Source organism: Balaenoptera physalus, assembly GCF_965194825.1.
Source record: "Balaenoptera physalus genome assembly, chromosome: 16".
Taxonomy (NCBI): domain Eukaryota; kingdom Metazoa; phylum Chordata; class Mammalia; order Artiodactyla; family Balaenopteridae; genus Balaenoptera; species Balaenoptera physalus.
The window spans coordinates 84,080,883-84,106,785 of record NC_138898.1 but is presented as its reverse complement, the minus strand read 5'-3'; the positions used below and the strand labels follow the sequence as shown (position 1 = coordinate 84,106,785).

Below are 25,903 nucleotides of genomic sequence, written 5' to 3'. Positions count from 1 at the left end.
TGGAGGTCTGTGCATGGGTCACCCAAGGGCCAAGCTCTGGGGGCAGCATCCTGTGCACTCAGGGGCAGCTGCTGGGACAGAACCCCCCGCCAGCCCTTGCCAGGGGCCTTCCATTACCACAGTCAACAGGCTGGCTTTACTGACAGCTCCCCACAAGCAGGCTAGAGCTGGACTGGACCCAGGAGCAACTCCATCTCTTAGAGGCATGACTGCAGGGGCGTTTATTCCTGTGCACAAATGAGCCCCGTGGCACCATGAGGCTGCCGAGCCACATGGAGAGGAGAGGGCCTGGCCCAGGACGGCTCGGCCTTTAGGGGTTTGGGTCTATTTTTGGGAGGGGTTTGAACTTGGTACTGAAGTATGACCTACGTACAGTGTACAAGTCACAGTGCAATGCTTGATGGATTTTCATGAACTGAAAGTCCTCGTGTACCCAGCACCTACATCAAGCAGCAGGTGTTCCCTGCACCCAGGCACCCTCTTGTGTGAGCCCAGAAAGCAGGGCTCAGGCCTTGCAAGACAGGGGCAGGTGCGGCACTTCCTCTGCAGCCCCACTTGTGCCTCTGGTTCTGAGCCTCCGCAGCCCTCTCTCTAAGCAGCTCTTGGCAGTGAACGGCTCTTCACAGGGGCCCGGAGTCTCCTGGGGGAGAGTGAGCACCAACACCCCTCCTGACCCCCAGCAAGGTCCTGCCTCGGATGGCGCAAGAGCCGTGCTCCCCAGTGCAAGAAAGGCCCACGCGTGCACTCCCGTGCGTCCACTGCCGGCACGATGAATTCTGATAGAAATCAGCCCCCTTTCACGCAGCTCCTCTCAAGGCTGACTCTGGAGCTGCTGAGAAGGAGCAGCCCAGGCTCAGGTCACTGAGGACAAGAGTGAGCGGGGCAGGGCCAGGCCGAGCTGGGCCCCAGGTCAGTGGACAGTGGGGGCACTGGGGGCATTCACAGGCCGGGCAGCCCTGCCCCACGGTAGTGCCCCTTGCACTCTGAGCACCCTGAATGGACCTGGAGGGCCGTCAGGATTGTTGACTCGGATCCCTGGGTTCACAGGTGAGGAGACCCTGGAGCCAGAGAGGGCCTTCAGTGGCCTGTTGTGGCTCTCTTCCCTGTAGGACACGGGGCTGGCTCTGTCTCCAGGCACCCACACTCCTTCAAGGGAGTATGGCAGTAAGGGGATGGGGGAACCCCAGAAGGGAGAGCGCCAGCCCCTGCAGCTACCTTTTCCCCTGACCCCGAGTTTGTTCTACAACCTGTAACTGGGGTCTTGGTTATGAGGGCTTCTAGGGCACCAGGCTTTAGCCCTAAGCAGAAGCTCAACCTATGGACCTTGCCAAGGGGCCCATTCCCACCAGCCACCTCAGGCCCAGGTAGGTAGGGAGGCCTGGATCCCAGGACTCACCGTCAAGGTTGTTCAGGGACATGATAACGTCCAGGTCGGCACCCAGGATCTCGCCGAGCTGGCTGACCAGGGCAGAGTCGTTGGCTGGGTAAACAGCCACGTGGTCCCCAGATTCATACCTGGGGTAGATGCGAGGCTCAGGAGGAGGGTGGAAGGCAGCTCTGCACCCAAACAGGATGCCTGAGTGAAAGGTTTGAGGGGGTTGGGGGTGGCAGCAGCTGATACCTGATTTTGGAGTCTGAGATGTCTAATTCCAGGTGCATGAGGTGTCGCTCAGTTCCCTGGTTCAGCTTCCGGTTGGTGGTGACGACAGCCAAGAAGGGGTTCTTGGCATCGAAGGGGCTGGGTGGGGAGAGCAGCTCGGTGACTGGCCAGGCCTTCAGTCTGAATCTTCCCACCCCAAGGGACACTTCTGGCCACATAGGACACAGGAAACATCAGAGCTGGCCTCCAGGGGTCACGAGGAAACCTCTCCAATTAGGTAATGGGCTTTCCCAGCCTAATCCACAGCGGTGCTCCCGGCACCCCGCAAGGGGGTAGAGCTAGGTTATCAGTGTCGCCATTTACAGACATGGAAACTGAGGCTGGTCCCTAAAAACCTGGGGGACCCTCCACACTCTGTACACGTTGGTGAGCAGAGCACAAGGAGGGCCAGGCCCTTGAAGGTGGCTCCCCAAGACAGACGGGGCCTGGGTTCCGAGTGACGGTGTGGAGCAAAGCCCCCTCCGCCCAGGTGCCCAGGACTGTACGTGAACAGGAGAGACGCTTTCACTCTGTGAAGTCACTGAAATGTCGGGCTTTCCGGCTACAGCTGCAGCAGGGCTGCTGGTCGCAAAGCCTGGTGGTTCTAGGAGGTCTTTCCTGGGCGGCTCCAGCAGAATTCTGGGTGGCACCCACGGGCAAGTCAGGGACCCCAGAGAGGAACACTATGTTTCTGGACAAAACGTCCAGACATCGAGGCAGATTTTAAGGACGCGACCCCTTTTGCCCAAGTTCCACCTCGACCCAGAGCTGAACTCACTGTCCTGGTCCAGGAACTGGTGGGTACCCCCCTCCCCAGGGTATCTACAGGGCAAATGAAGTACAAGCTGAGCAAGGGCCAGTCCCCCTGAGGCCACGCCCTGGGCGGAGGTACCGCTGGGAGCGGAGGGGAGGGGTCCCCAGGGCCCCGGGCTCAGAGCAGCCTCCCATCTCTCTCTGCTCCAGGCCTCACCCCCTCCTGTGCGGTGGAGATGGAAACGTAGGTGCCCTCACCCAGGCCCACTCCTGGATGTGGGGGTAAGGAAGCCCCACAGGACGGGGCCTGGGAGGACAGGCCCTGCAGGGACGCACGGGATGGCCAGCTGTCCGGCCCCAGCCATGCTCTCTACTCACGGTTTCTGGTTCTCGTAGCTCTTCAGGCGGCCCATTTCGCCCACGTACACCTTGGCCGCGTCTATGTCTGTGTGGACCACAAGCTCATACTGGCGAATGCTGCAAAAGGGAGACACAGGGTGAGGCCGGGGGCCGGGAGGGGGCTGGGTCCCAAGGAGGGAGTGAGGCTGTGAGGCGATGGGACGTGCAGCGAGGGCTGCGGGGCCAGACGTGACCCACGAGGAAGGAGATGCGCGAGCGTGGGAGGCAGGAGGGGCCAGCACGGCACTCGGAGGGCGGGGCGCCCCGTCAGCAGGCCCGAGGCTCTGCCCAGAGGAGGCCAGGAATCCCGCCCTGACCGTCACCTGCAGGCACAGCCCAAGCGCTTGGGCCCGCGCGCCTCCCGCACCCTGATGGAGCCTCCTCCAGCGCCACCACACCCGCCAGGCCAGTCCCCCCATCAGCAGGCAGCACCCAAGGCCCCGGCCCACCTGCGCACACTCACCTGGACTCGTCTCCAGTGGCCTCCACCCCTAAGTGCTCGCACACGGCCGGCCAGAACTGCTCTCGCCACGTGATGAAGTCCTCCTCCAGGCTGGGGACGAGAGGGGATGAGCCAGGCTCCAGATGGGGCTGCCGGCAGAGCTCGGACTCTGTCCCATCACCCCTCCGAGCTGGAGGGTTCATTTCACGCCAGCCCGCCCAGTGATGTAACCCAGGGCGTCAGGAAGCGTCCAGAGGGTCTGCAGTAACCACGGGAGGCCCCATCTGAGCCGGGTGAGCCGGGAGGGTGTGGATGAGCAAAGAAGGTGGGGACTGGTGATGGGGGGGTTGGCCTTCCCTCCCCCGTGGTGAGGCGGGTCACGGAGTTGCGCTGACATCATGGCTCTGTCCTCCCCTCCTGTGCCCCGGCCAGCCCTAACCTGTGGCTCCTGACACACGACAGCCGGGGCGGAGGGGGGGGGGGTGGGTTGCAAGGGCGTGGGCCCTGGAGGGGTCACTCACTTCCCGTCGTCGTCGCCCAGCCCCAGATCAAAGATCCGCTGGGCCCCGAGCTGCTCCAGCCGCTTGTCCACATACTTGCCCATGGCGTTGAAGTGCTCATAGGTCTTGTTCCCAAGGCCAAACACCTGTGTGGATGAGGGGCCAGTGGTCAGCGGTCCCTGCCAGATCCCTTGCACTGTGAGGCCCCAGAGGCGGCTTTGTTTTGGTGACCTGCAGTCCAGGCCCCTCCTCAACCACCTCGGCCTTGACCCTGGCGGCAGCAGGGGGGTTTCACCCCGCCCATTCAAGATTCTCCTTGCCCAGCAGAATCTTGGTCAGCCCACCGCTCTTTTCTTGCCTTCAGTCTCCAGTAGCAAATGCTCCCGAGCAAAGTGGGGCTGGGGCATGGGAGGGGGAGCTCTTGGGCCAGGCCCGGGCGGAAGACAGGGTCGCCCCATGAGGGGCCTTCCTGGGATTCCCTGCCACGAGCTCCCTACCAGGCCCTCGGCTCGAAGCCCCTGTCCTGGCGCCTGGGCCTGCCCTAGCTGATCAAACGAGGTGAGAACTGGAGGAGTTCCTCTTTGACACGGGGTTCCGGAGGTTGCATGAGCCCACACGGGTGACTCACCGCGTACTTGACCCCAGAGAGGTCCACGTCCGTCTCCTGGAGCCAGTCGTAGAAGTCCTGGGCATTGTCAGTGGGGTCCCCCTCGCCGTAGGTGGCCATGCAGAACACTGCCAGGGCGTTCTCAATCTCTGACAGGCTGCTCAGGTCGCCCTGGGGAGACAAAGGCAGGGCCAGGCCCAGCAACCAAGACTAAGCCTGCTCCCAGCAGGGGTGCAGATGGGCGAGTCCAGGGTTCAAGTGGACGGGGTGCATTTCAAGAGCAAAGGGAACAGCAGGCCCAGAAGAGCACAGGTGAGGGCCTGGGGTGTTGAGAGAAGTATGCTGGGTTCCAGGCCACGGGCTGGCACTTGGAACATGGTGCCCTGGGCCACCTCCGGAGAACCGCATCATCCCACAAAGTCCCTGGGGCACAGCAGGACCTGGGCTCGCGCTAATTCCTAACCAACTGTCCGCCAACTCGAAACCCAGGTCCTAAGACAGATGGGTAGTGGTGCTCGTCCCCAAGACCGAAGGCAGGGGCGTGGAGTAGGTGGGGGATGGTTTGGTTTGGGAGACGGAGTGGCACATGTGGGAAGCAGCTGGCCCTCAGAAGAGAGTGGTTCTAAGGGAAAGTTCATTTATCATGTTGTTGGAGCAGCAAGAGCCCGACACTGCCTCCCCCACCCCGATGTCTGGCAATGACCCTTCAGGGGAGAAGCAGGAAGGCAACTCCCTGGGGCATCTTCCCAGGACTGCCTGCTCCCTGCCAGCCCTGCCCCTCCTGGGTGCCTAAGGGCCACTCCCCCCTTCCCTGCCCACTGAGTCCACCTGGGGCCGCTGGCCTGGCTGTCTCAGAAACAGGCAAGCAGACTGCTGGAAGTTTCCTGCCCTTGGAGAGCCACGACTGGAGAAAGAGCCGATGCGCGGAGGAGAGATAGCAAGGTGAGCGGGTCCCCACCGCCCTCAGAGGCAGGCTGGGTGCAGCTGGGGCCAGGAAGTGGGGACCGTGTCCTGCAGACAGTCCTGTGTTGGCCCGGAGGAGCCCCGTGCCAAGGATGGCTGACAGGAGAAGGCGGGGATCCTGCAGCTCCAGATGGGGGCCCTTCCCTCAATTCCTGGGCTCTCTTGGGCCCTCCCCAAGCCCACACATGCGAGCATGTGTAAAGCTGAGGCTTTACAGCCTCATTTCAAAGCCCAGCTGAAGGGTTCCTGGAGATGGCTCACCCAACACCCTCACCGCCTCTCTGTAGACGAGTCAAGGAAGGCCTTCGGTGGGCGCTCGCTCAGGGTCACACGGGCAGTCAGGGCAGAGTGGCACTAGAGCCAAGACCCCCCGACTCCTCGGTCCAGCTCCCCTGGAACTGCAGTTCTCGGGTGGGGGTTGAGGGGAGATGAGAAACGGTTCCTCTCCTGACTTGCTGAGACCCTTTCATCTTTTAAGCCACAACCAATCCACTAGGTGCCCGAGTCCCTCCTGCTGGCACCTGCCCAGCACTTGCAAAGCCTGCAGCACGGAGGGCTTGGAAGGCTGAGCGTGAGCGCTGCTGAACGCGCGTATGCGCACACCTGGGCCAGGTGTTCTTAATGTCCTTACAACTGGGGCCACCTGGCTGCTGGAACAGATGGCAAGAGACGCCTGTTCCTGTCTGTCCCTTTGGCTAACTCAGCCCTTTAAGCGTCTCCACGATCCAGACGCGACTTCCTTGATGCCCTGGACTGCACTGCATGGGAGGAAGGGGGCAGGGCGCGGCGAGAGCTCACCAGGTCATACTCCTCCGGGTCTGCCGCCATGCCCCGCATCCCGTAGCGATGGGCGTCCTTGGACAAGCGGTTGGCAAACTCCTCGGCGGTCCCCGTCTGGGAGCCGTAGAACACGACGATGTTCCTGCCCTAGGGACGGGCAGACACGCGGGATCAGTGGGGGGCCAAGGGCCACAGGCTTCACTGGAGGCTCTAGGTGACCACAGGGGCAGGCACGTCCCTCAAGGGCACCCTCTTTCCTGCCTGCTTCAGGTCCTTTCTAAGTCGCTCTGGGGCTAGCATCTCACTGCCACAGCCACTGCAGCGGATGGGGTCAGAGGCCACCTAGCTGACTTCAGCTGGAGCCATCAAGATAATCCTACACACACAAGCTGCTCAAAGTCACACTCTGGGCAGATTTTTAAAGGACATGTGTAAAAATGCAGAGATGACATTCAGTAAAAAAAAAAAAAAAGTGATCAAAGACTATGTATAGCATAATCCAATTTTGTTACATACCCACTCCACATATATGTGTGTGTTTATACATATAAATGCACAGGGAAAAAGAATGGCATGAAATATACCAAGAGTCTCTAAAGGGGGAATCATGGGTGAGTTTTTCTGGATGTTTACAAAAGTAACGCATATGCTTTATAAACATCTAGACAATGCGGAAAGGTACCGTATAGACTGGCTCACAGGCTCTTCATCCCACCCTCCTACTGTGCCCACGGCAGCAACTCTGGGAAAGCTGGAACTCCATCCCCCAGACTCCCTGCAGCCAGGGATGCAGCAAATTAGGTCCAGATGTGCTTTGCAAGATCTGGAAGGTGGAAGCAAGGCACAGGCCACCTCCCCGGTCCCTTTCTGTAGACATGAGGTTTCTCTGCGGCAGCCTCCCAGTGCCCAAAATGCCTAGAGGGGTCTCTGGCCTGGCACAGAGCCCTAACTGACAGGTACAAATGACAAAATAAAACGGAGGGACTCATACCTTTTACATTTCCTGAATTTTCTACAAATCATTTAAAGATCATTTAAAAAGGTATTTTAAAATAATGCTTATGATGTCAAGGGAGCAAAACAGGATATAAAACAGTAGCTAAATATTTATGGTAGCATCAAAATATATAAAGTACCTAGAAATAAGCCATACAAGAAACATGTGAGAAGCTACCGAGTGATAAAGGACTCAACCAGATGGAAAGGCACTCTGATTTTGCACGGGAAGACTCAGCGTACAAGATGTCAGTTCTCCCTCTATCAATACAGAAATGTAACACGATCCTAATAAAAACTTGAACAGCTCTTTTTTCATCAACGATTTGATCCTAAAAATCCTGTGGAAAAATAAGTGCGAATCCATCCACTGGAACATCATTTGGCAATAAAAAGGAATGAAGTGCTGACACATGCTACAGCATGGATGAACCTTGAAGACATTATGCTAAGTGACAGATGCCACAAAAGGCCATATACTGTATGATTCCACTTACATGAAATGTCCAGAATAGGCAACTCTATAGAGACAAAAAGATGAATAGTTGCTTAGGGCTCAGGGTGGGGGAATGGGGAGTGACTACTACTGGGCATAGGGTTTCTTCTGGGGATGATGAAAGTGTCAGAATGGATTGTGGTGATAGTTTGTGCAACTGGGAATATACTAAAAATCACTGATGTGTAAACTTTAAATTGGAGAACCGTATGGAATATGAATTATATCTCAATAAAACTGTTACCTAAAATAAATGAATACGTATGAAGTAACAGCCAGGAAAACTGAAAAATAAGAGTGATGGGGGGGAGGGAGGAAGTGCCTAGTGCTACAGATATTAAAACAAGTTATGATAATTATACAACATTAAAATAATTAAACAGTATGATATTGTTTATACACAGACAGCTAGATCAAAGTACCAGAACAGGAAAATACAGAACTACACTCAAATACCCATGGAAATTACATTTATGATAAAACTAGTGGGGAAAAGATGGACTTTATTACACGGAATTTAGACAGCTGTGTAAAAAATTGTTGGACCCATACCTTACATCTTACACCAGGATAAATTCCCAACAGATTGAATTTTAAATATGGAAAACAAAATCATAAAAATACTAGAAAAAAATATGGAAGAATTCCTTTATCTCTTTAGAGTGGGGAAGCCTTTCAAATGATGACTCGAAGTCCAGAAGTCACAGAATAGTTAAATGGACTAAGGAACTTTAACATGGCAAAACGAACAAGCAAACACACAATAAGCCGAATGATACACAAACTGTTACCTGGGAAAAATATTTTTAACTCATATCACAGACAAGGGGTTAATCACTCTAATAAGTTTAAGGAGTTCCTTGAGAAAGATCAATCCCAACAGAAAAGTGGGCAAAAGATTTGAACAGAGAATCTGTAAAAAAAAAAAAAAAAAGAAATGCCAGCATAACGTGAAAATTCGCTTAAATTCATTCATAGGAAAAATGCAAATTAGAACTCCACAGAAATATCTTTTTTGTAACCTAGAAAACTGGCAAAATCCCAAACTTTGATAGTAGACTCTGTCGGCAAAGCTGTGGGGAACAGGTGTTCTCACACTGTTAGTGACAGTCCCGCGGCGTGACCTCTACGGGGGTGGGGCACAATCTGGCAGTTTCTATCACAAATGCATATATCTTTTGATCCAAAAATTCCACTTCTGGGATTTTACTGTATTTGCAAATATGCAAACTGACCTACACAGTCACAGCAGCACTGTCTGTAAGAGCTAACGATTAGAAATATTCCAAGCGCCCATCAACAAGGCAGTATTAAAACAAATTATAGTACTTGTGGCCACACATGGAATCATCACGCAACTATAATAAAGAATGCGGGAGGTATCTTTGAACTGTTGTGAAAAGAGCTCCAAGACATATCATTAAATGGGAAAAAAATGAAGGTCTATAGCAGTGTATGTAATATGCCACCTTTTGTGTTTAAAAAGTATAAAAGTCTATATTTGTTTTTATTATATGTGCATAAAGAAGCTCTAGAAGGATCTATAAAATACTAAAAGGACAGTGATGGGTGACGGGCTAGGAGAGAAGCTTTCCACTAAATAGTTTGTTTTGGATTTTCACCGTGTGAATGAAGTACCTGGTCATAAAATTCAACACTTAAATAAACAAGAAACAAACAGATAAAATTGTAGCTGTGCTAGGACCACAGCTATGTGAGGTTTACACATGCTCATGGACACAGCCTGGTCTGGGAGGGAGGAGACGGGGCGGCATCTGAGTCAGAGGGAGGGTCTGTTCTTACAGTTTGGTTTGTTCAAGAAGTAAACATTCAAAAAGCAGAGTAAACTGTCCCAGCAACAGCAGAGCAGCCTCGAGGCTCTGGTTAGCCCAGAAAGTACACACACAGGGAGCTGAGCCGGGTTCCCGCCTGCTTCTCCTCCCGTCCAGTGAAGCCTGCCTTCTGGATGCCCCCGCACACCCACCAGGGCCGAGCACGAAGAGAAAACTCACCGTCTTCTTCATCTTTTCCACGAAGCTGCTGTCTTTGACAGAGGAGGTCCTGAAAAATAAAAGTGTCTGATGGGCACGGGAGGCACATGGCAGCAGCGAGGGGCATTTCCAGCTCCGCCTGCTCCACTCTGTGGTGCCCCCGCCAGCAGCCGCCTCTGGTCCAGTGCCGGGGCTGGAAGAGGCAGGACCCAGGCTCCGGGGCCTGGTAAGTCCAAATCCAACGCCTCGCAGGGCCAGGGCTGACCCACCCGGGTACATGAGAACACGAGAACGAAGGGTCAAGCTCACTCCCCGGCCGCTCACCATCCACAGCCAATGGTCCCCACCTCAAGGCAACCGGGAGTTTCCCAAATAAGATTCTGACCGTGCTACTGCTGCGCGCTGAAACCTTCCATGGCTCCCATGACCCACAGGACCAGGGGTGCACAAGTCCCGTCAGAACCTGTCCCAGCCTCGCCTGCCACTCCCCTCCACACACCAGCCCTCCATGATGGTCCTTAGAATTCTGTCAACACCACTCTCTCCGCCCAGAGCGTCCTCACTCCAGTTGCTCACCCGACAGACCCCTGTTCCCCACCAAGGCCCCACTTGAATAGCAAGTCCCTTGGGATTCCCAAGACACGCCCCCCCCACCCCCCAGTCCTCCCCTGCCCTGGGACCACTTTTACCTGCTCCCCTCTCTGTGACCCTGTCACCTTCTAAAGCCCTGAACTGGACCCCATCCCCTCCGGAGAGCGGCACCACTGCCCCGCATGCCCGTCCACTCTCCACCTCCCAGCTCTGGCCTCCTGCCCCTCCCTCTCCACTTCTGGTCCTTTTCCTTCTCTCTGTCCTTGCCCCAGGCCTGCAGAGCCACCTGAAGCAACCCAGTGAGCCTCCCCAGGGACTCTCAGGCCTAAGACAGCAAGGTGATTTACCTCTGGATGGTAAATATTTAGGATGTTTGAAATATGGCCGGTCTGAACCAAGCGACAAATCTGAACACTAAAATACCGTTGTTTCTGTTTAAAATGACACCATTAAGGGAATAAAAGGCAAGCCCCAGCACGGGAGAAGGTGTCTGCAATGTACACGTACCTGACTGACGAGGACTAGGGTTGAGAATATAAGAAATCCCTACAAATCAATCAGAAAAGACACATACTGCGACAGAAATATTGTCAAAAGGCTTGAACGGGTACCTTCTTAAAGAGAGCATCGAAACAGCCAAAGAACATAGGGAAGGGTGCTCGACGTTATTAGGTACCGGAGAAAAGGAAGTTAAAACCACAGTGAGATCATACACCCAGAAAGAATGGCTAAAACTGAAAAGACAGACAAGATCTCAAACAGGTGGGGTTGTGGAGCAATGGGAATTCCCACACGCAGCTGGGAGAGGGCAATATGGCACGGCGACTTTGGAACGCGGCTTGGCAGTACCTCCTGTGACTCTACAGCCCAGCAATTCACTCTCTGGTACACGCCCCATAGACTGCATTCATACCCAGGGAGCGAAAGACATACATTCTTTGCTCTTTCCATTGCCTCCTGTGCACAGTAGAGTGTAACAGAGTGAAGTGCCAGCATGCACGTGTGTGTGCACACGCACGCGCGCACACACACACACGCATACACACACACACACTCATCACAACAGCATGAAGCAATGTCTGTCAGAGCTAGAGGCCTGGAGTCCGTGGAAAGACTTATGTAACTGAAGGTTTCTTTTAAGGATGCCCCTGCGAAGCTGTTCAGACAGGTATTTCGTAAACATAAAGGTATCAGCAGTTTCATGTCTAGGCCCCCGCTGGGTTTTTCACTAGGTCAGTAGGTACAGGACTAATGCTATTTTCAGGGTCTTAGCATTAAATAACATCACAGTAGGCCGCAGGGGGAGGTGAGGCCCGGTGCCCGGCTTGGCCACTTCCAGCCTCCCTCCTTCGTCCCGAGGTCCCTTCGGTGCAACAGCCCCCCGAGGGGCAGCAGGGAGACAGTGGGGGGCTGGCCACCCAGCCTTTCCCACCCAGCGAGGGCCCAGCTGCACAGGAACCCAGAGCAGGCCATCCCCGACTCCCCATTTATCCCGGCATCCCCAGGCTAGCCCATCCCTAACCTCAGCAGGGCCAGGGCAGGAGCACGAATGAGCAGAGGCGCTCAGGCCTGGCCCCATCTTCCCACGCCCAGCTCCAACCTGCACTTCAAAGGGGTCTTGTGTCTAGCATCTTGGCCACATGTCCAACTTCTGCCCGCGCCCAGCCACGAATGGCCGCGTCTTCACTAACCCTCTAGTTGTGTGCAGCCTAAACTACAACATAACCTACAACCCTGTCTGTCTGTATGAGCACTAACACGGCGTGCTCACCAAGACACACCATTAGGAAAGGAAGCAAGGCGCACGATGACGCGAATTCCACCACTGAGTAGCTTTGAATTCTGAGTCATGAGAATATATTACCCACTAAACATAAGATCAGATGTAAATTTAAACTGATGGTTAAATACCAGCAACCTAGACAAATGTTTCTGATGAAAAATCATGAGAAAAAAAGCAGGTACAAAACTAAATGCAATTTCCATTTATAGGAAACGTCTGGAATAGGCAAATCCACAGTGACGGGAGGTGGACTTGTGGTGCCAGGGGCTGGGGGGAGGGGTGGGGAGTGACAGTGTTTCCCTTTGGGGTGATGAAAGGTTTTGAATTAGGTAGCGGTGTGCTTGTACAACACGATGACTGCACTAAAAGCCACTGAATTATACACTGTAAAATGGTGAAAGCCATGAATTTTAAGGGGTGTGAATTTCACCTCAATTAAAAAAATGAAAACAAAGTAAATGCATTCAGTTGACACCTAAAAGGGGCCAGGCTTGAGTTTTGGAATATTCACTTATATGGAACTCTTCTTCATCAATTTCTTGACCGTTGCCAGTTCTCCATGTGTGGATGGGCCACAGCGGACGCTCCGGGAGAAATTTAGACGCAAAGCCAAGCGAGAAACAAGCCAGCAGGGTAACCAATGCATCTTCCCTCACACTTGCCCTCTTCTAGGAAAAGCAGAATCTGTGTCCTTAGAAGTAGAACGCACATGATTAACTGTTCATAGAAAAGTGGCCTGAAGAGAAACACACCAGCATCTCAGACAGAGGACACGGGAGCGTTAGGATAACGGGTGAGAGGGTTTCCCTAATTTTCCAAATTTTTGTTTTCTGTTACTTTTATAATTAAAAATACATTTTATATTCAAATACACATTCAGACGTCTGAAGACAGGGGAGAGGCTGAACAGCCTAGTGCCTTGTGACGCACGCCGCTCTGTACCGAACAGCACAGACCATCACCTGACGTTCCTGTCAAATGGGAAAGGCAGGCTACAAAGTAACACAGGTGACACAATCCCGTTTTTGTGTAAAAGCAAGGTACAGAAGGGTAGATGCTGATGTGTTAAGAGCTGTTCTGTCCTCAGGTTGAGCAATTATGAGTCTTTTTTGTTTCTTTTTCTCGCTAATTTCTATTCCCAACTCCTCCACTCTTTTCTTTCCTGCAATGAAAATGTAAGGCTTTTGTACTAAGAAGATACAAATTACTTGCTATTTTAAGAAACGCTGTGCGCGGATATAGATGGATTGATTTTGAAGGCTCTGGCGAGGATGACTAGAGTAGCTACACCCTGGGTAGAGACCCACATCAGAGAAGCTATTCTAAGTAAGAGAAAGGGGCCCACCGGTCTAGAATCCACCCCACTCCACCTTCCAAATGCTCTGGCCACAATGACCAGCCCGCCGTTCCCTGGTTCCATCGTGCCCTTGGACCCACCACGCCTTGGCCTAGAGTGTCCTTCTTCTAACCCTCTGCCACCAACTCCTGCTTATCCCTGAAGACACCAGCCCTAAGCTCCTCTCCAGAGCACCTTTCCCTGCCGCTCAGGCATGAGGCTGTTTGTCACCGTCTTCAGTACGTCTTCAGGCCTCCGTCCAGGCACTTGCCTCAGCGTATTCTCATTGCTCAACTTGAGGCCTGGGTTTCACAATCTGGGGGGAGCTATCTGTGTATCTCTTTGCAATCAGCACAATGCCCGGCACTCAGCACATGACGTTTTATGGGCTTCTTGGGAGGTCAGTCCTGAATCTCTGCCCAGCAGAAGGTTGGCTGAGGTGGCCTGGAGGCCTTTGGAGGCCCCCCTACCCACCTGAGAGGGTCTGACGTCAGTAGAGAAGCTCTCTTTTCTCAAAGGACAGAGGTTTCCACAGAAGCTACATCTGAGCAGATTTGGGGCCTTGCTGAAGAAAGGGACCAGAGGGACCCCACCGCCCAGGGAGCGCCCGGTTGCCCTTTCTCCATCTCCGGGTGACGTGTGCTCTGGGCGGTGCCGAGGGCGTGAGACTAAACGCGAGGCAGCCTCTACCTTCCAAGGGCCCATCGCCAGGCTGGAGAAAGAGCCTAGGAGAATCACGGAGGAAGCGGAGGGGCCACGCACCAGGAGCAGGGACTTGGGTTCAAATTCTGGTTCTGCCACCAAATGGGCCTGTGACCGGACAAGTCGGGCCCCTTGAGGCCTCAGGTTCCTCTATGGAAAACACTGCATCTCGGCGTCTGCAGCCACCCCACGGTCTCGCTCAGCACCTGGAACTTGTCTAACTCTCGAGGATAAGGAGGGCAGAAGAAAGCTGCCTGGGTCACTCTGTGATTTCAACAGGGTGAAGTGTGCGAAGACCTAATGGACGGAGCGGACGCCATGCCACGGGGCTCCTGAGGGAGGCACTGTGGCCGCAGAACCCAGCAAAGGCCCCTCGGAAGGGCTGCGCTCTGTTCTCAGAGAGGAAGGCGGCTCCCAGGAGGGAAAGCCGTGGCAGCGGCAGCCGAGGGGCTCCTGGATGAGACCCAAGCAGCGGGTGGGAGCTGAGCTCTGGGGAGGAGGGCCGGGGGGTGCCCACGCAGCTGCACGGGGCAGATGTTCCGGGCCGGCAGCAAGGGCGGGGGGGGGGCCCTCCACGCGGGTCTCGCTGGGGGTGTCGGAGGGCGGGCAGGAGGTGCTAGGGCGCCCGCCCCCAGGGGAAGGGCGCTCCTGAGAAGGGCGTGCACTTCTGAAGGCAGCACCGGTCCCGTCATTAGCTTCGGCCCGTGGGGAAAAGGAGGATCACGCCCAGAGCCCCTGAGGGAAAAGGCAAACCCGTGGAGGCGGGGGGAAGACACTGTCCGTGCCTCTAGACACTGTCCGTGCCTCTAGTCACTGCCTGGCGCTGGGCAGCTCCCCATGTTCCCACCGGTTACACCAGGCGGGTTCCGCCGCTGCCCACCGCGACGCCCGGCTGCCGGGCCCCGAGCAGGTCCGCACCTGGGCGCCCTCGGCTGGCTTCACCCCTCCTGACAGCTTCGTGCCGGATGTGCACTCGGAACCCGATCTTTCACAGGCCGAGGAGTGGGTGATGGGGGCCCTTCTGGTTTCCGGTCTAAACTCCTTCCTCTGGAAGCAGAGAAATGCAGCCTGCAAACCGGGACCGAAGGAGCCAGGGTGGCCGTGCCTGGGCGAGCCCCCCAGGACTGGCCCCGAGTCTGCGGTCAACTCTACACAGCGCCCTCCTCGTGCCTCCGGGCATCCCTGCCCGGGGAAGAAGTTCCAGCCACACTGAGTAGGGGTGCCCGCGGGCCTCCACGCCGTCTGCCCGGACATTGTCTGGAACTGACCTTCTCAGGATGGGCTCGTCCTGCAGAGATGAGTACGTGCACCCCATGGTTTCTTACTCTCACCTCTGGACTGGAGGGAAAAGGCAGCGTGCTGCTCTCCTGGAGACGGGCGGGGAGCCAGCAGCTAGCGAGTCGGGCTCTGTCCATTCTCCGCCGGTGCTGGCAGCGGGCACACCGGCCCGCGGACACCGAACATCCTCCCGGACACCCCGGTCCTCTCGGAAGCCCTGCTGAGCCCCTGCCTGCCTCGGTCCCCGCAGCCTGGGAAAGCTGCTGCGTCTGGCAGCTCCAGCAGGGAGGAACCAGGACTCTGGGCTGGAACCTCCCGTGAGCCCCTGCGTCTGGCACACACCCCTCCTCCTTCTGTATGGACCGAGGGAAGGAGGAAACCTCTCCAACCCCGGCTCGGGTCTCCTTGGTAACTGTTTATATCAGAGCCCTTTCTCCCCACATCCTCCCCCTTTCCCATTAAAAAAAAAAAAAAAAAAAAAGTAAGTCGTGCAGGCGGAACAAAGCTCCTCTGGACACTGGAAGGCGGTGGTGCAGGTCGCTATGGCAGGGCCGTTTCCCCATAAAGGGAGCGCAGTGAGCCTGCTGCCGGGGCGCCTCAGGATCACACTGAATTAGATCTGGTTCCCACCTCCCTCCCTACAAAAGAACTGTGGGTAACAGAGCCTACGATGCTGGGTCCAGTCACCTGGGGGCAGAGTGCGCTGTGGAACCAGCACGTGTCGGCCTCCTGTCGCGCAGCACGGGGAACGCCCAGCAAGGTGGGCACCGCATTCGCTGCTGAGACGTCTGCAAGTAAGGAGCCCCCTTGGAAGGCATCCAAGTACAAACGGCCCATCAGGAGAGGCCGCAGCCGACCCAGGCACGGAGCCCAGAGACCGCGCGGCTCCAGAATGGAGCACAGATGGTTCCAGTTAGGGCTCTCTGCTCCCAAATTGGGAGCAGGAGTGTCTCTGGTTCAGGCTTCGGAAGTCAACTGCAGCCCGCCGGGTGGGGAAGCGAGAGGGAGGGTGGACAAAAGCACTGAGTCACTTGGACAGAGATGAACCACGATGGCCCAGCGTGATTCATTTTGTTTCCAGTCCCAGGCAGGGCTCAGAAGGGTTATTCTGAAATTTAAATTTTCTGCAGAGCGGAACTGATTTCTTCGGAGACTTTCCCCTGCCCTTGGCGACACACAGGGCAGTTGCTTTTGAACGGCTCCCTTCCAGAGCCTAGCGTGTGGCGACAAGTTCTCTGGTCCCCAGGGCAGCACAACGGGAGAGGGGACGAGAGCTGAGCAGGCGGCTGGAATGGGGCAGAGCCGGCCCGGAGCCTCGTGGCAGAAAGCTAACGGTCTGGAAGAGCTGCCTTTGGTGAAGACAAAGTGGTCCGCTGGAGCTTAAAGAAAAAACAGCAGCTCTCTCCACTGACGGGGCCAAGAACGGGAACCAGCGCCAATGGAGGCCAGTGAGGACAGGTGGGAGCTTGAAGCAGGTGTGAGAGGCCGCTGGTCAAAGACAAAAAAGGGAATAGGAACTACGACTTACTGAGCGCCTCCTGTATGCTTTTTATTTTACTCCATTTAATTGTCCCCACCCTGTGAAGTGGCAAAGGATTCTACCCCATTAGACAGCGGAGGGGAGTGAGGCTCGGGGCTGAAGCAGCAACTCCAAGCCTGTGAAAGCCCCGGGCCCCCGCGGCTTCGCATCTGCTCCCACCGTGCAGAGCAAGGCTGCAGCTGCCCGGCCACCCCATCGGTCAGGAGGCTGACACAGCAGCCGCCGCTCGCACTTCACTGCCCTTCCCAGGGAGCCTCCTCCCTGTCACTTAGGCTGCTCCGGGCTCGAGGGCGCTGCTGTCCCCTGGTGGACCCCCTACCCACACAGCCTTCAACACGTGTTCACCACCGTGCCCGTCGGGACTCCACAACGTGCCGTGGCCCGGGTGGCCTGCCCTCTCTTGGGCCAGTTGGGTGCCAGGCAGGGCTAGCGCTACTGTGCAGAGACCGAGGCCCAAGAAACTGCTCAGGGTCACCCAGCCTGTCCAGGACAGAGGAAAAGCCACGTCCTCTGACACTGGGATGACGTGGCTCTAGTCACAGACAAAGTGGCCCTGAAAGGACAGTGGGGTGGGAGGGGCGACGACGACAGGGCCGGGGCGGGGGGCTAGCAGGAGTCGGGGCAACAGCATGGGGAGTGAAGTCCTGCTCCGGGGCTTATTCATTCTCAGCCCTGGGTAAGCTACTCACCTCCCCCCGAATCAGCTTTGCCTCTTGTAAAACAGGGGTGCAAGAATTAAAGTATTAGAAAGCCCCAGCACACATCCTCTCTCTGGGCCACTGGCACTGCTGCTCTCCGTGCCCTGCTTGCCATCTGTACCGCGGGCCCTGGTCAGCGCCAATGCCTCCCGACGACCTTCCTCCAATCCACTCCAAACTGCATTCAGGAATGGCTGGTCTCAGGGCTGCCCTGGCACCAGCCCTCCCGTCGGCTCCCCACGAGGGTCAGATAAAACCCCAAGGCCCTGTAGATCCATCCTTTGGCCTCTGCTCTATCTCAGTTCCCTTCATGACCCCTGACTCCCTTGGCGACTTACACCCAGGCTCTACCAAGACGCGTCCTTCCCAGAGCAGGCCCTGCTTTCCTTGCCCTGGGCTTCTGCACACGCAGCCCTGGCCCAGCTTCCTACTCAGCCTCCCAGACTCAGCTCGGGGGGCACCTCCATCCTGACATAGCCCCCTCCCCGGTGGCGCCCTGGGCTGTTCGAGCATCGTCATTGTACCATCCTCACGTGCCCCAACTGCATGTGAGCCCCCGAGGATGCCGCATGTCCCTGTGCCCTGGTGCCCGGCCCACAGAGATGGAGCCACCAGCACCGAGTGCCCTGGTAATGCCCAGAGAGGTCAGAAGGTCCGATGACACTCGGCTCTGCATCACTTTCCCAGACAGGCCACGTTCAAGATTTCGGGCACTGGCTAGAACAGCAAAACTACCCCAATCTCATCAAGGGACAGGAGAGGTCCCTTGGTGGTCAGGTGGCATCAGAAAACCCACGCCTGTGCTTGCAGGGTGGCGTGAATGTCCTGAGCCCACAGCCTCGCCATTTCCACGGATGCAGGACACTTGGGGCACTGTCCACCTCCACGGCCACAGGGGCCTTTCCTTGCGCTCTTCTCTTTGTAAAACCCATTGGTGTTTCTATCGTCGTGCTCGGCAGAGCCAAGGACCCCTCTCTAGAAAGAGTGGCCCTGAGCTGGGTGTGGAAAAAGGAGATAAAGATGGATAGAGATGATGCCGGTACCCTTGACTCCTGGCTTTCCCGGCCCTTCTGGCAAGAGCAGGCCGTCAAATGAAGGTCACGGAGGAAAATGAGCTCTTTTGTGGCTTCTCAGAAGCAACCCCCAGTGGGATGCAGGCAGCAAAATTCTAGACTGTGGGAAACTTTGGGAAACAAATGATCTGGGTTCTTCAACGAAAATGCCGCGAGGGAATCACAGGGATGGAAGGAAGCCCATGGACTGAGAGAGACCTGACATTATGTTAAGGGGAAGCAGCCTGGCACGAGAGGCTGTGATGACATAACCCCGTTTGCATGACAGTCTGGAAAAGGCAAAACTACAGGGACAAAAATCAGATCCGTGGTTGCCAGAGGTGGGGCTGGGGGGTGGCGACTGCAATGGGACCTGGGCGGGGGGGGGGGGGCGCTTTCTGGGATGTGGTGCGTCCTGTATCCTGACTGCAACACTGGTTATACAACTGCACACACCTGTCAGGATGCGTCAAACTGTACACTTTAAAAAGGTGAATTTTACTGCATGTAAATTACACCTCAATAGACCTGACCTCCCAAAGAGAGACTTAAAAGATTTGGTAGTCAATTGCAACGTGTGGGTTTAGATCCTGAATTTAAAAAAAAAAAAAAAAGGTTAAAAAAAATTCATCAGTCACTCAGGGAGCTACGAACAATGCCGGCTGAGTATCCAATGATACTGAGACATACTGTGAACTTACAGGGGTGGGAGGATAGCTCTGTGTTAGGTTTAAAAAGGGGAGTCCCTGAGTTTGAGAGGACTGAAATATTCTCGTAGTTCATATTTCCACATAATTTCATAGGAAATATTTCCAATTTCCTAGGAAATCATATGATTTCTTTATTCATAATTCATATGAATTATAGGGTTAATTATGAAATTACATGCTTGCTTTAAGATAATCCAGCAACAGTGGGGAAGGGGAAGGAAGCACGACTGGCCAGGAGCGGATAGTTGTTGAAACTGGGTGACAGGTGCGTGAGTTCCCTCTCCTATGCTCCATGCTTTGGTGTTTGCTTGCAGTGTTCCATAATAAAAAGCTTTGTTTTTCTTTAAAGCACTCAGGTGCTGCAAGTGAAGCAGACTGCAGGGGGGTGGGGGGGCTGTGAGCAGAGCCGAGGAGGAGCACAGCTAGGGCTGGCTGGGGGGCACAGGCTGCGGTGCAGCCCCCATCTAGAAGGGTGGCCCCGCTCAGCCTCAGCCTCTGCTGGCAGGTGTCACGGTGGGCTCCATGGGGTCAGGTCCTCTGTTTTGTTTTGTTTTTTTTTCCAAAAGAAGCTATAAGTGACTTTTATATGGAATTGCCAGGGTTTTCAATGTTCTAATTTAAAAATTAAAAAAATTTTAGCATAAGCCACACCCAGACTGTGAGCTAGTTTGCCTTAGAGGCAGACACACATGCAGGTTTAGCATTTACTAATTCAACGGCCTTTCTCTGAGTATCTTCACTCCGACAGGCCCTGCACAGAGCGAGGGACCCAGACAGGAATGGGATGCTCCCTCTGCATTATGGGAGACAGAAATAGAAACAAATTCCCACCCAGCCAGAGGGGTGTTGCATTACATGCACGAACAAAGCGCTTGGGGGCACGGAGAGGTTCCCTGAGCTTCAGACTCCTCTGGGAGCCACCATCCCCCTGGGCTCCCTTCCATCAGGAGCTGCCCTGGCCCCGGTGCTCTGCCCAGAGGTACAAGCTGAGCAAAGGCTGAGGAGCCAGTGGGAGGAGAGATGAAAGAGCGACTTTTAAAATGATTATGGTTAAGAGAATGCGCTGCTCATAACTGCTCCTCTTTAACCAGTGTTTAATTGCTATTATGAACCATTCAAAAGACCTCCCCGGGGGATAAAATCATGTTCACTGATTAGAAGGCTCAATACTGGAAGATGTCAATTAATTTATAGATTCCACCCAATCTCAACTAAAATCACAGAAGGTTTTTTTGTTTTGGTGGACTTGGACAAGCTGATTCTAGAAGTTATATGGAAATGCCCAGGGCCCAAAAAAAGCCAAGAGAATCTTAAAAGAGAAGAACAAAGCTGGAGGACCTAGACTACCAGTTACCAAGTCAAGAGTTACTATAAAATCATAGAAAGCAGAACATGTGGTATTGGCAAAAGGACAGAAAACAGATCAACAGAACAAGTAGTCTAGAAATCAACCCCCATCTATACGGTCACCTGATTTATATCTACAGGGATACTTTAGTGCAGTGAGAAAAGAATAACCCTTTTCAATAAATGGTGCTGGGTCAAGTGGATGGATAACCACAGGAAAAAATGATTTTCGAAGCTCCTTGACAATTTGCTGATACCAAAATCAATTTCAGCTGGATGGCAGATCTAAGGATAAGAACTACAAGAGTGAATCTTTTAGAAGAAAATACAAAAGAAAAGCTTCATGACCATAAGATAAGAGTTCTTAAACTGAACACAAGAGCATTAACCATAAAGGTGAAGGCCAACCAAAAGGTTGACAAACGGGGCCAGTTTAAGGCACAACGTCTGATCACAAAAAGACACTATGAAGAGAGTAAAAAGGCAACTTTACAGAAAGATATTGACAATACATAGATATCTAACAGAGGACTCAGATCTAGAATATACAAAGAACTGTAACAAATCAACAAGAAGGCCAATAGCCCGACAGGAAAAAAATGGGCCAAGTCTTGAATGTACCGTCACAAAAGATACCTCCGTGGCCAACAAACATATGAAAAGGTCACTGGACATCAGAGAAATGCGGTTAAAACAATTACCACCACATGCCCATTAGAATGGCTAAAATTTTATTTCATTTCAATTAAAAAAATTTTTTTTTGGCTGCACTGCATGGCTTGTGCGATCTTAGTTCCCTGACCAGGGATCGAACCTGGGCCCCTGACAGTGAAAGCACGGGGTCCTAACCACTGGACCACCAGGGGATTCCCTAGAATGGCTAAAATTTTTTAATTGACAAAAATAAGTGTTGGTGAGGATGGGCAGCAACTGAAACCCCACATGCTGGGGGTGGGACTGGATGCTGGAAAACTGGCTATATCTAACAGAGCCGCACGTGAGCCTTCCCTCTGACCCCCAACTCCACACCCAACACACACCCAACAGAGCTACGTCCACATGGGAGCCACATCCACACGGGAACCACATCGACACGTACCAGGATGTTTCCTGCAGGACTGTTGGTAACAGCGCCCCAGGCTGGAAGCAATCTAAAGGGCCATCATGATGGGAATGAATAAATTACAGTTTATTCCCACAACAGAACACCGTGCAACAATGATAACGAGAGAACTACGACTACACACGACATGGAGAAATCTCAGAAAGAATGGCCAAATACTACACATCCCGGGACACAGACAACACTCGTCTATGTCACGAGAGGGCAGGAGAGTGGGTGACCTGGGGGTGGTGGGATTGGAGGGGGAAGAGGGGCCGTTTCTTACATGATTCTATCCGTTTTGTGATAAATAATCAAACTGTGTGCTTATGATCTGTATACTTTTACGTCTGCCTGTTATGTACTTCAGTAAATCGTTTATGAAAAAAACCCAGGAGGCCTTCCAGAACTGACCTTCCCTCTAAGCCCTCCCTGGGCTCCTGAGGTTCTCAAGCCAAATCTGGCCTGGTGGTGAGGGCCCCAGAGGCCAGCATGCCTGGGAGATTCACCTGTGAACACAGGGACTCCTTCTGAATCCCCTGCACCTGTAAGTCCAGGGTCAGGGGGCTGCAGGTGTGTGTCCTGTGCTTGCTGCTCAGACACAATTGTTCCCATTGGCTTGGTTTTTAAAAAACATCCATGCCCCAAGGTTTGGACTCACCACCCCAGGTGGTGAAGGCCTGAAAGGCCTTAGAAGACCAACTAGAAGCCACTGGGGGTCGTGGTGAGAACTCGTGGTACAACCCTGGGCGCGTCCAGCGCCCACTGATCACCCTCCACTGACCTGGTGGGGTAAGGGAGGCACCGTGCCGCGGCCAAAACCACCTGTGTTCACTGAAAGTACGAGTGGGCAGGGACAACAGTGCGGGATTTCTAGCAGGAGGTGGCGGCCACCATCTAGCTGGTGGCCCAGATGTATCAGCTAAGTGACCTCTCTGAGTCTCAGTTTTCTCATCATTGAAATTGGGATATTTACTACCTCTTAAGAGACGGAAGGCAGCATGGCAAAGCGGGGAAAACAGGGGGTGTGGAGTTTGTAGATCTGGGTTCAAAAGGCAGCTCTGCTACTTGTGAGTTAGGTGGCCTCGGGCAAACTCCTCAATCACTAGTGCCTCAGTTTCCTCCTCTGCAAAATGGGGTAATAATGGTGTCCTTGGAGGGCTCTTGTAAGACTGGAGATGGTATTAATAATAAGAATAGGGACTTCCCTGGTGGCGCAGTGGTTAAGAATCCGCCTGCCAATGCAGGGGACACGGGTTCGATCCCTGGTCCGGGAAGATCCCACGTGCCGCGGAGCAACTAAGCTCATGAGCCACAACTACTGAGCCCACGTGCCACAACTACTGAAGCCCACACACCCTAGAGCCTGTACTCTGCAGCAAGAGAAGCCACCACAATGAGAAGCCCGCGCACCATAAATACATACCATTGGAGGGCTCCAGGACCTGGGCAAAGAGCTCTATGACGGTTTATGCCGTTTAACTTTTACAACCCTATAAGGTAAGTTCCATTATTATCTCCAATTTACAGTTGAGGACACGGACTTCAAAAGATTAAGTGAGGGCAAATGTCGTACGGCTAATACATGGTAGAGTCAGGACTCAAACCTGCATTACCCGGTGTCAGGGCCTAGACCCTACTAACCACTGCACTGTAACCGTTTCCCTGCACAGTGTACACGGAGAACCCCTGGCCATGGGGTCTTCACCATGACATAATAAGGGATGAGAAGGGGATTTAAACATATAGGGTTAAAATTTTAGGATTATGAAGAGGGAACTATCGCTTCAGCATCCTGGCAAAGAGAAACAATTAGAATCCACAAGATACAAGTCCAGGAGTTTTGTTTCAAGTCCATCTTGCGAGGCCAGAGATCTTGGGGACGGGGAGGCTGGCGGCCCCACGCTGTCCCGCGGCTCAGCCTCACTCGGGGATGGGGGTGGGGACACACCTCCATCCTACAGACAAGGAAGCGCAGGGCTACTGTAAACTGGGCCCTGGGACACTGGTCCCCTTATCCCGAGTGCCATATCTTTTCAGCAAAACTACTTTGCCACACCAGGAATGGGCCTGCCCAACCCCGAGGGAACAGGCTGGACCCTGCTCACCTGCCCAGCCTCCCAGCTTCCCTCTGGCCCTCTGCTGACAAAGCCCTCGAAGCCTCGGGGTGTGGCCCCCCTCAGCAGCACACCTTCCCGATCCCTCCAAGGGGAAAGTCCTTCTTGGAGTCCCCAGAGCCTGTGTGTCCCGGCTGCCTGGCCTCTCCCTCCATCATGAGCGATGAGGCCGTCGCCCCCCGCCACCGAGTGGGCACTGCTGTCGCAGAGGCCCTGATTAGATCATACACGTGAAAGCATTTCATAAACCATTTTTCAAAAAGTATCTTTCAATGTCCTGACTTCTTAGCCTCTTTAATGTGAAGGCCACCTTTGCATACTTGTAGCGCCCAGCGTACTGCTTGGTACGAGATACTTGCTGACACAAACACTAAGCAGCTGCCTTGCGGCAGAACCAGTGCTAGGTGACGTCATAAACGTCACCCACAAGAGCCCGGTGAGGGCAGGGTCACTGCCTTCATTTAGGGTTACTGACCTCCGGGGAGGGGAGAGGGCCTGGAGGCTGAATTAATCCCCAATAGTCAATGATTTAATCAATTATGCCTACATAACAAAACCTTCATAAAAACCCAAAAGGATGGGGTTTGGAGAGTTTCGGGGTTGCCAAACACATGGAGGGGCTGGGAGGGTGGCACCCCAGAGGGGGCACGGAAGCTCTGTGCCCCTTCCCCACACCTTGCCCTACGCTGATGACCTTTAACGCCCTGAGCCTCAGGTTACCTGTCTGTGCAAGGTGCCTTCTACTCTGAATGGTTCCTGTGAAGCCTGAATAAGAAACAGGTATCAAAGGACCCTGAACACTGTGAAACGCAGAGTAAACATAAGGGATTATGAAGGTGGATCCAAAGCAGAGCCCATCAATAAGGCAAAACCCAAGACGCAGCCCAACACGATACGAGAGACCCTGCATCTCTCAGCCGGCTCGCTCCTGCCCAAGCACTGCTGGGATGGCAGAGATGTGCTCTCGAGGGATCCTGAGCGAGTCACTTACGTGGTCTGAATTTTGGTGAACTCGGGGACTTCGTCTTTCTTCTTCCTGAAGAGGAACCAGTATGTCAGGAGACCCACAATGAAGGAAAACATGATCATGTCCGTCGTGCTGAAAAGGGACACTTCCTCAGCCACCGTGTCAGATGCGGTGGCGCCAGCCTCCACACTGGAGTCTCCCATGTTGATCAAGAAACTGTTGGGAGACAGAACGACAGACGTCAGCAGGGTCCATCTGAGGCCTGCTGGGAAGCCCCCTGAAGGCTTTGGTCTGGGGCTCACGCCCCAGGGGCTGCAGCAACTAGCAGCCTCGGGGCAGCAGCTGCAGCCTTGGACCAGGACTAAGAGGGCACGTGGCCTGCACGGTGCCTGCACAGCCCTGGGCACACCTGGGTGCAGGCTAAGGCTGGAACTAGGACTGGGCCCCCTGCGAACACTGGGAACGGAAGCCACAGACTCCCTGTACCAGCATCCTCCAGCCCCACAAGGACAGAGCAGAGGCACTGCTTCCACACGATAGAGGGGTCGCTTCACAGCAAACCCTTTCCCCAGCTGTGTGGCAGGCCCGGCATGCCCTAAACCCTGCACATTCCAAAGGTCTTCAGGACTGGCCCTTGGATGGCTCCAAGGAAATAACCCCTGAGGCCTCGGAATGTGCCGCCTGATAAGATGTCTCCATATACCAGAGACCTTGGGTCACGCACATAGCTTATGCTAATGATGTGATTTAGGGGAACACCTGGGGCTCTGAATCACATACTGGTGTCACCTCTGGGGTGCTGGAGGTGAGCTTAGGCACTTGGGCGCCCGATGCCTCCAAGACTGACCCCCAATAAGAATCCTGGACACCAAGGCTCGAGTGGGCTTCCACACGTGGCTGCTGGGAGGAGCAAGCACTGCCGCGTGACTCCACTGGCAGAGGACAACTGGAAGCTTCTGCCTGGCTCCTGCTAGACTCTGTCCTATGGAGTCCTTCCTTTGCTGATTTCAGTCTGTTTCCCTCTGCCGTAATAAACCGTGACTGGGAGTAAAACAGCTTTTCTGAGTTCTGCAAGTCCTTGTGAATCACTGAGCCAGAGGGTGGTCTCTGGGAC

General features: G+C 54.3%; 1 protein-coding gene across 6 annotated transcripts in view; it reads right to left on the bottom strand.

The window, feature by feature from the left end:
- Positions 1–25,903, bottom strand: part of POR (cytochrome p450 oxidoreductase) — a 74,073-nt gene that overhangs the window by 2,540 nt on the left and 45,630 nt on the right. For 5 of the 6 annotated variants that reach the window (XM_082429583.1, XM_082429582.1, XM_082429581.1 and 2 more), the window contains 9 exons: positions 24,814–25,005; positions 9,588–9,636; positions 6,102–6,230; positions 4,362–4,511; positions 3,755–3,879; positions 3,255–3,344; positions 2,771–2,869; positions 1,622–1,738; positions 1,397–1,515 (listed from right to left, as the gene is read on the bottom strand). In XM_082429583.1, coding sequence (XP_082285709.1) covers positions 1,397–1,515; positions 1,622–1,738; positions 2,771–2,869; positions 3,255–3,344; positions 3,755–3,879; positions 4,362–4,511; positions 6,102–6,230; positions 9,588–9,636; positions 24,814–24,992 — 1,057 coding nt within the window. In that variant the 5' untranslated portion in view covers positions 24,993–25,005. Of the gene's footprint in view, positions 1–1,396; positions 1,516–1,621; positions 1,739–2,770; positions 2,870–3,254; positions 3,345–3,754; positions 3,880–4,361; positions 4,512–6,101; positions 6,231–9,587; positions 9,637–15,246; positions 15,827–24,813; positions 25,006–25,903 lie in introns of those variants that run through there. The other variant, XM_082429584.1, reaches the window with a different exon arrangement.